Raw genomic sequence first — 9,635 nt, 5'->3', positions numbered from 1 at the left:
TTTATTCATGACCTGCGGGACATCCTGAACTTACCCTCTTTTACTGCTTTGCTCCTGAGTCAAACCCGACCTCCCTCCTCTCGCTCCCTCCCTCCCTCTCTCTATGCTCCTCTGTTGCATTCTCCTCATTCTTTTATTTCCTGTCTTATCATTCCCATGTGTGGTATCTCACTAAGCTCATGCATTCATGAGTGATTACTTATTTACATAAAGTATATAGTGCAGCACTGGGGGTGGGGTAAAGCGGAAACCCTAGGAGAATTAGCATGTATGTGTTTCTTCATTATGATTACGAGTAATTTGAGTATTACCTATTTTTATTTCATAGCGAGTGCATTTTGTGTATCTTCATATATCTGAGTGACTGGTGAAGAGCTCAGTCAGAGGAAAGCTGAAACAATGTTTTGTAAAATCATGATGTTATATACAAACAATGAACAATATCAAAAAATGTATTTAAGCATTTTACAAATTCTCTATTTTATAAGAAATGTACTTTCTGTAGTGTTGTGAATGAACCACTCACATGTTGGATAGGGGGTAATATCTCAGTAAAAGTACTAATAGTCTTTATTTCAGGTAGAAGATAAGTATTTTATTGTGTGTAACTGTTATAATCTTGTACGACTGAACTGAACAGACCCAGATTCTGGGGAAATAAATCTCCCTGAACAACAACAGCAGCTTCACCACAGCACACCATAGATGCTTCATCTCCTGGCGATGTTCCTATTGGCCACAAAGGTTGTCAAGTGAAAACATTTCTGCGTCAGCGACAGCAGTGTGAATATTTGTTTTGCCTCAAGGTCTTGCAGTCCAGTAATCCACCAACAGTATACAGACATTTAGAACATTTCTTCAAATGCACTTGCAGAAAATGTTATTAGATTAGTCAATTAATGTAAAGTACATGGATATTTGTTGTTGCTGTATTTCTTCTGATCGTCTTTTTATAAATGAGACCGTATTGACGATGTTTAGAAAAGAACGTCACAATGTCTAATTAAAAGCTGGAGCTTTCAATCATATCACATAATCTTAATGAGAGATTCTTGGATTTGGACTTGAATTATCAATTTCATGACTCCAATCAAACACATTGAGCTAACGCAGGAGTTTAAAGATCACCTCTGCTTGTGTAAAGTCCTGAGTTTACAACTTTCCTCCAAAAGTTTTCTTTTGCTTCATTGATTGCAGTGTTTCTGTTCATTTCTGCTGTAATGTTTGTTTCTCAGTGTTACATGTTGCTTTAATGAAACTCGTCTTGATTTTATGCAGACTTTTCACAAGAAGCCCCCCCCCCCCCGTCGAAGCTCCTCTGTATGAACAAACAAGGTTAATATTTAAGAGGAAATGTGATGTTGAAATTGTTGAGTTGTATTCATTGTGATCATTTATTCATTCTAGTGACACATTCAATATGTCTCTTATATTCTGCTACAATCCACGGGCGAGTAGTTTCACAGCAGAGAACATGAATTCATGAGGTCTGTAACAATGGAGTGAATCAGATTTGTGTAAATGTCAACTCTCTGTTGTTGACTAACAATCGATGGAAGTAGACATTTGGTCTTTTCAAGGCCGAAATCTAATTCAATAATATTCACACTGAGTTCCTGAGCAATTGCTATTGATGGCTACTGATAGCCTCACAATAAGCTCACAGACTGTGGATGTGTTTGTGAAGTGCATCAAGTGGCCGGCAATTTCTCAATACAATTTGACACCGTGTTTGATTTCAATGTGGATTGTGTCAGGTTCCCTTAACACACGATGTTTGACCTGATTCTACACCATTTTTCAAAACAAGCCCAATTCATATGGAGGTTATATTGAGCCAACGTCCACAAGATGCACATAACTCCAAGACCACGGCGCTCCAGAAGTTATATTATTAATGAAGGTTACGAGTTTATCACATTTTAATTTGTCATGCAGGATCTTATTGCACGGGAGCAGGACTCTCACATTTCATCAGAAAACGTGTAGGTGTGTGTGTTTTCACATTTGAGGATGATCATTTTGTGTCATTTCTCCACATACAGAAAGTAGCCGATTCATAAGCAGCCTGTATGCTAGAAGTCACATTGTATTTAGCCAACAACACAGGTGTTTGTTCGTTTTCTAACCGTCCTGGCCTTCCTTCCGCAGGGTCACAAAACAGCACACAGCAGCAAGGTCCTATTTGACAGGGGCATTACCCACAAATCACCTCTCACCTTGTTTTGTGCTTCTGTGTCCCTTCGGTGATGTACGCGTTGAGGCCAAAATATGTATGTGTCGCCAAACTCCCAGCTGTGTGGGTTGCCCTCCGCCCTTTAACGCTGTCACTTCTGCAGCTGACAACAATCACTTTCGTCACTTACCATAATTAGAGAGAGGACAAGATGTCATGTCACTGCCCACACTGTAGTCTCTGCTGTCTGCAGCATCAACACACTGTGTCCATACATTCAGAGGTCTCACACGAGAGGACTTCTATTCTGTTCCATCTGCTGGAAAACAAAACGGTATGAATAAGAAAACGCAATTTGGCATTCAAATATATGATCTCTTGAGAACTAAGGTCAGTTTTGATACAATAGTGCCAGACTGTTAAAAGTCCATTATGTATCCTCTGAAAAGCTTTTGTACCGGATGCATTAATACCACTAATTTGCATTTTCAATTTGTCCCGTTGCTATCGCTCATATCAACTCGCACATTTTGGGCCTTTTAAGGTTGACTCGGATATTTTTTTTGTTACTGTAATTACATGCATGACAGAGCAGAGAAGGCTTTGAAATTACGTTTAGAACATATTTCAGGAAGACACCATTTACAGAAAATAATAATTGAGCAGTTCAATAAATTAATAAAATGTAAAAATGTGCGAGTTCTTACAAATACTTAAGAAAAAAAAAAATCTTAAATGGGGATTTAATTGACATTTTATTAGATTTATCCTCGACAGGGACATTAACATAGTACTCCACCTATTTAGCGTTGCACTAACACGGTTAAATCGATGCAGCAGAACAACAGATATCTTTTTTATTGCATGCATTCTTTGTCCTTGGTGTCGGCATTAAACACAATGCAGCAATTAGGTCGGCGATTTAGGTTTATTATGCTGGTGGTGTCTCATGTAGCCTCGAGCGGCTAGCCTCAAGCAGAGTTGAAGAGCGGCCTGCAGAGGTCTGGTGTGCTCCTGTTTAACTACACATTTCAGACTCAAGTGACATCCCTTTGAGCCAGCTAAACATGATCTCAGTGTTTCCAAAGTCCGGACTACATCAGCAACACCTCAGCTAAGATTTTGGACGAACAACATGTCGTGATGTAACCTCTGAGCTGTCGTTTCTTCTCCGGCACACTTAGCAGTGTGTGGCCTTAAAACTTCCATCAGGTGCCGCCTGACCCGTGTGGTTAGACAGTTGGTGAGGTTGACAGTAACTGGGACCTTCGGCATAATGATGCCTGCTCTGAAATACTGCTTCTGTATTCCCTCTGACCCGCTGACAACATCTACAGGAAGGCATGTAAATCTCGTCAGAGGTACGGCGTACACGCCACAGCCGAAAGTCTACTATCATATTATACTGATGTTGTCGTATTTGAAAGAAATTGCGATGTCTGATCGAATATATTGACCGTATTAGATTTCCGTCAACGTGTTTTTAATATGTTAATGTCTTTTAGCCTTGACATAAAGCAACAGCTAAACTAAATATTTGCCTTGTGTTTAGAATGCAGCACATCTCCATGCAGGTCAGGCTCAGCCAGATGCTCATGAATACAGTTGTAACTCGGAGACCTGCAAGTTTATATGCGCGGTGAAGTTTTGGAAAGCTCAAGGTCACTTCCTGTTTATTTTCACTCGGTCACATACCGGCTGTCAAGTTGTTGACTACCTTGCTGACCCCCAGCTTTAACTGTGGCATAACGACATGACAGTTATCGTATTTCATTTCATATTCATTTGAATCATCATTTTAGTTTTTCAACCCTCGCTAAAAGTTAAGAGGGCTACTTTAGTTTAAGTCCTCGGATTGTTGTCCACTTATTAGGAAAGGTCACACCACAATAAGGCAGGTGATGAAATAATTTACTGTAATCATTTAACCCAAATCTCACGTTGCCTCCAAAGCTCCTCAGCAATCTGTTAGTTGATTTAGAAAGAAAAAGGCAGACAGATAATCTAAGTGCAGCTCAAGCTACAAACTGAATTGGGTGTTTTTCAAGTCCCTGTACAGATCTTAGGCAAAGAAGAGACGGTGTACTTTAATCACAGTGGAAATGCATGTCTTGAGAAGAGGTAGGACATGCATGCCTTTGTGGATGTGTAGTAAGCAGCACTAAACTTTTTTTAAAGCCATAATTAGTCTGAGTCCGTTCTCACTACTTCATCCTCCTTCTCTTTCTCCACATTCATCAGGAGGGGGGAAAAAACACAAGAAAAGAGCAAAATGGAAACCAAAAATCTTCTTGTGATCATTAAAATGAGAACGTGGAAGAACAGCTGCTTGCAAGAAAGAAAAAAAAACCCACATTAACACCAATGCTCCACAGTGTGCAATCACAGAAGCCAAAGGAGACAGCTGTCCGCCTTTAATTACAATGACGCTCATCTTCTCTTTCACTCTTTTTCAGCGTTCTCACAACTTTTTAAGACTTCTTTGTCTTAATTTAGATCTCTTTGCATCTTAATTTGTCACTCCTGTTTTGCTACATTATTACTAAAACTGTAGTACCTTACAGACGTGAAGATCAAAAGCCGTCCGTTACATTTGAAGCTACAGACATCATCTGGTTAGCTTAGTTTAGCAGCTAGCCCCTGTCTCTGTCCCAAAGAAACAAAATCCTACCGGCGCACGGCTAAGTACGTTTGCACGTTTTATCTTGTTAGTTTAATTTGTACAAAAAGTGTAAAGAAATAACAAGTTGTGGTCTTCGGGGGAATATCGATCTTCTCATCTAACTTTTGGAAAGAAAGCGAGTGTGTTTTCCAAAATGTCAGCAAATACACACCATCACAATCTTCTATACGGCCTCTTCTTCAACAACAGCCATCTCTCTCGGAAGAAAATAACTTTTTATATCTTATCTTAAAAGATCCCAAAGAATGAATTGTATGAGGATTTTAAGACTCATGTGGAGTTTAACCTTTTTTAAAGTGCACTTTCTCTTTTACCTATTTCACAATCAGGTTGGCTGATTAACACAGGGAACGCTGATTTTAAAGTTTCACCAGTTTCCCCGGGGTCTAGAGAAAAAGGATTGTGCTTTTGTACAGCATATTGTTCAGAGTGAAAATGCAGCCAAACGATGAACAGAGAGAATCACAAATGAGGACGAGGCATGTGTTTTTACAGGAATGATGCTTAATTACATACAAAGCTGCCATTTAGAGTCCATTGTCCTCCCTGAATGTTGGCAGACCTCAGCACAATGTGTTGACTGCATCCTTTCTTTCTCTTTCTTGATTTGTTTTCTTCCCCCCCATTTTGAGGGTTATACAGCATAACCATTCCCTTTATAATTTCCCCAGTAATCAGTCTGTTCTTTTTCGGTGGCAAAGCTTTAATCAAACACCTCGTAGCCTCTACCAGCCAGAAATGTGTTATTCCAACAGAAAAACAAAAAAGCATGCAATTACTCCCAGAGGACCTGTCCCTCCTCTCCGCTACAGCTGCAGAAAACAGGACACTATTCCAAACACTTCCTCTTCCTCTCCTCTCTTCTCTTCCTTCTGTGTGTTGGAAAATAAGACCATCCAGCCCAAACCATAATGTCAAAAGATGTTTCGTAATTTACACTATGTAGAAAACACTCGGTAGAGCAGTAGGTTACTGCTCTCCTCCTCTATGGAAATGACACCTCATGATCGATAATGACGGCATGTGGTATAATTGCACGTCATTATCACTTGCGGTTTATAAACTACATATAATTATAGAGATCTATTATGAGGCATCTGAGTGTCAGAGAGAACCAAAGTAACTGAAGCGAAAGGATGTGCCTTTTTTTCTTCTTTCATTTCCAGAAAAAAAGTTATTTGGTATGGTACAGTAAGTGATGGAGATGGGGTGTTATACAGCGTATGTGCAAAACTAACCTGACATCGTAAGACGACTGATTCGATATATAACCGGTAACATCTACAGTAACTATAACACAACATGTAACAAGTCATATATATTGGCAAAAACGTGTCTTTGAACATCACATACAGTGGGTGGAAGTAAGTGGAAAATGTTAACTCCAATCAATTCATCCTAATACCCCAAACAGGCGATTATCTTCATTAACAGAGTGCCCAGTCAGCAGTAAAAGTGCTCTATTTGTATTAAATTGACATGTTTTGTCAGAGCATATTTAGAAAGTGTAGGCATCTATCTTGATTTCCTTTCTTAAAAAATACAAGCACAATTTGTTTTTATTTTTTCCCATCTCATGATGAAGATAAAGAGACTTGCAGCATTAGCAGCATTGTCAGTGTGTGAGCCATATTCTGGTTTTATTCAAACATTTGGGTCAAATTGTTATCAAAGTTTGAAGAATAAATTGGGCTAAAGCATAAAATTAGGTGCTCTTCAAGAAGTGGAGTAAGAATTAAAAATAAATGACTGTTTAGCTTACTTTTAATGGAAGTGCATGGTGTTTGTTGGCCGTGGTGGAAAAAGTAAAAGTAAAAGTAGCAATACGGCACAGTCAAAATACATGTTACAAGTAAAACTCCTGCATTAAATGTTTTACTTAAGTTAAAGTACAAATGTATTAGCATCAAACTATACTTTAAATACCAACAGTAAATGTAGGCTACTCATTATGCAGAATGCAGCATTTCAGAATAATGCATATTATAGTGTTGGATTATAATCCAAAACTGATATATCACCTATAACTTTAATGTTGCAGCTGGTAAAGGTGGAGCTGCTGTGTATCTTAACCTATAACAATACATCGTAATGTATTAGTTGATTTATATTTTGTATTATTAATCCACATCTGCAAAGTAATAGTAAGCAAAGCTTTCAAATAAATGAATTATAAAGTAGCATAAAATGAAAATACTTTTTTCTTTTTTCAAGTACAGTACTTGAGTATCTACCATAAGTAGTGTTTAAATTGTGTTGTTGTGTTTTCATGGTGTCCCGTTGACTTTTTAAACCACGTTTTAAACATGCTGCTTTTGCACACACCCCTCGCATCATCGCACGCGCTCTCAGCGGTAGATTTGGATTGGACATACTACTTGCTTGGTTGAGGAAAATGGGAGACGATTTGGGTGACGAATGGTGGGCCAACGAGTGTAAATCAGGTATATTGCTTGACTTAAGTATCTTCATATCTTTAATGTTTCTGAAACGTGTGGTCCAGGAGGTTTTGGTGTATCCCGATAAGCGATTAGCTTTTAGCTATCGCGAGAAATCTCTGCTGCTAACTGTAAGCTAACGTTAGCTAGTGAGTTACTTTTAGCTTTAGCTAACAGTTAGCAAACATTCCGTGGCACGTTAACGTCAGTTACCATGGTAACAAGTGTAACGCACAAAGCACCAACGAGTTTGTGTAGCACTTAACTGTAGTTTGTTAGCACAGGGGAAGTTATAGTTGTTAGCATGGGTTGTTACGAGCGGAAGGTGTGTAAACACGTGTGTTAGTATGTCTGTGTGTGGGACATCACAGGGAATAATAATGTGGTGCCCTGAACCCCACATGTAGCTGCTCTCCTCTAACTGTTCATTTGTTCTGTTTATGCCTTCATCTTCATACATATCGTACATATCAACACACTGGAAGTTCCCTGAGGCTATTCTTTCCTAGCTTCATGCACTCTGCATACCAATAGAGGGCAGTCCTGTACCTTAAGGATTATTAGCCTGATTGCCTACGACAGCTGTGTTGCTGAGCAGTATATTTTATTAAGACATATTCAAATTAAAAATGTACAGACATATTCTCTCTGTCTCGCACTTTCATACACACTCAAACACTAAGTACATTTACTCAGGTACTGCACTTAAGTACCTTTACTCAGAGTATTTCCATATTAAACTTGTACACCACTACGTTTCACAGGGAAATGCTGTACTTTAAAAACATTTTTTGACAGCATTAATTACTTTTCATATAAAAAATTACACATTACATTACATTGACAGAGTGGCAGTTAGTACTTTTACATATATTTTTAAGTACTTTTTGTTGCGAATACTTTCACTTAAGTAACATTTTGAATGCATGACGATTACATTTAATTTAATTGAAAAGGTAGAATTTGTTGTAGTGTAACATTGCAACTTTTCCATCGTTGATACAGACACGCATGCACAAACAACACTCACCAAGTATAGTACTACTCATATTTATTGAGATGAGGGGGGGGGGGCGATTCTGGTAAATACAATATGATTTATAGACCGTGTTAAACAATCATTGGCATTTACCCTTAGTGGCCACATCTACACATAAGCCATACATAATAATGATTACAGTCTGTGTACATTTTCCTCAATTTTCAAATTGTAATGATAATAAGATAAGGCACTGACTGTAAAGAGCGTGTGAGAAAAGTACCCTCATTAGAGGTGTGTGTGTGTGTGTGTGTGTGTGTGTGTGTGTGTGTGTGGTGTGCACTGCGTGCGTGCGTGCGTGCGTGCGTGCGCTTATTCCATCGGGCTGCAGTGCTAATCGTGTTGTAATGGCAGGTCTGTTGGGCATTCTCAGTGTTGACAGTGTTTTCCATGTATGTACTGAGGAAGGTTTTCCATTTTTCTGTCATGTATTTACAGCGCTGTTGCTTCTTCTAGTAGTGAATCCTTTGGTCTTGGGAATCCTTGTTGGCTTCTTCAGCGACCCCAGACGAATCAGATTAGAAAAAAGAAGATTAACTATCTGTTGGGAGTTGTTCACTTATTGTTCACTCCTGCAGATGTATCCACCTTTTTTGTGAAACGTGTTGTTTGTGGTTTAATCAGACGTAATCACATTCATTTTGCCCTTTAAAAAAAAAAAAAACACCCATAAAAGCATCACTACCGTAATTATATAAATCTGTGTTCTGCACATATTGAGAGATATGCATTTGTTAGCTGCTTGACAGAAGAGGCTGACTAAAAATTGACGAGACAGAAAAGGGGAGTTGAAGTCTGTTAGAGCATGGGACTGACTTTGAAGTCTTGAGAATGAAGAGGAGGTTCGTGAGACGCACTATGACTTTTATGGTGATGCGTCTTGTGGCTAAATGCTCACACTAATGACAAACATTCTCATGAAGCCTCTAGTCACGCTCAAGTCTGCCCTAAACTATCATCAAATGCCTCATCCTGTTTCCACCTTGCCAACCGGTGATGTCAGTGTGGTTAATGTTTCTCCATGTTTGTCATCATATACCTGTGATGCTGGCTCTCTTCCAGCCTGTTCTACCATAAAGCCTCAGGGTGTCCCCCGATACTGTCAGCTGGTTTCTTATTTAGATGACACAGCTCATCACAACTTTTTATTAAAAGCCATTTAACAGGCAATTTATTTCTACCACACTATGTAACCATATATTTTGTGGTGTTGACCTTTTTTAAACAGTTGATGTGTTGTTGACTTAAAAGCATGAATGCTGTGATTAGGGTTTTAGGGTTGATACTAGTCTCTAATTT

At 38.8% G+C, this 9,635-nt stretch overlaps 1 protein-coding gene across 2 annotated transcripts in view; it reads left to right on the top strand.

Annotated features, from left to right (window-relative positions):
* The first annotated feature begins 7,167 nt into the window (after positions 1–7,167).
* Positions 7,168–9,635, top strand: part of cmss1 (cms1 ribosomal small subunit homolog) — a 31,746-nt gene continuing 29,278 nt past the window's right edge. For both annotated transcript variants that reach the window (XM_029459692.1, XM_029459691.1), the window contains exon 1: positions 7,168–7,303. In XM_029459692.1, coding sequence (XP_029315552.1) covers positions 7,255–7,303 — 49 coding nt within the window. In that variant the 5' untranslated portion in view covers positions 7,168–7,254. The remainder of the gene's footprint in view (positions 7,304–9,635) is intronic.

Source organism: Cottoperca gobio, chromosome 21, assembly GCF_900634415.1.
Source record: "Cottoperca gobio chromosome 21, fCotGob3.1, whole genome shotgun sequence".
NCBI classification, from domain to species: domain Eukaryota; kingdom Metazoa; phylum Chordata; class Actinopteri; order Perciformes; family Bovichtidae; genus Cottoperca; species Cottoperca gobio.
Note: the sequence above shows the minus strand (reverse complement) of the source record. Positions and strands in the feature narration are given on the sequence as shown.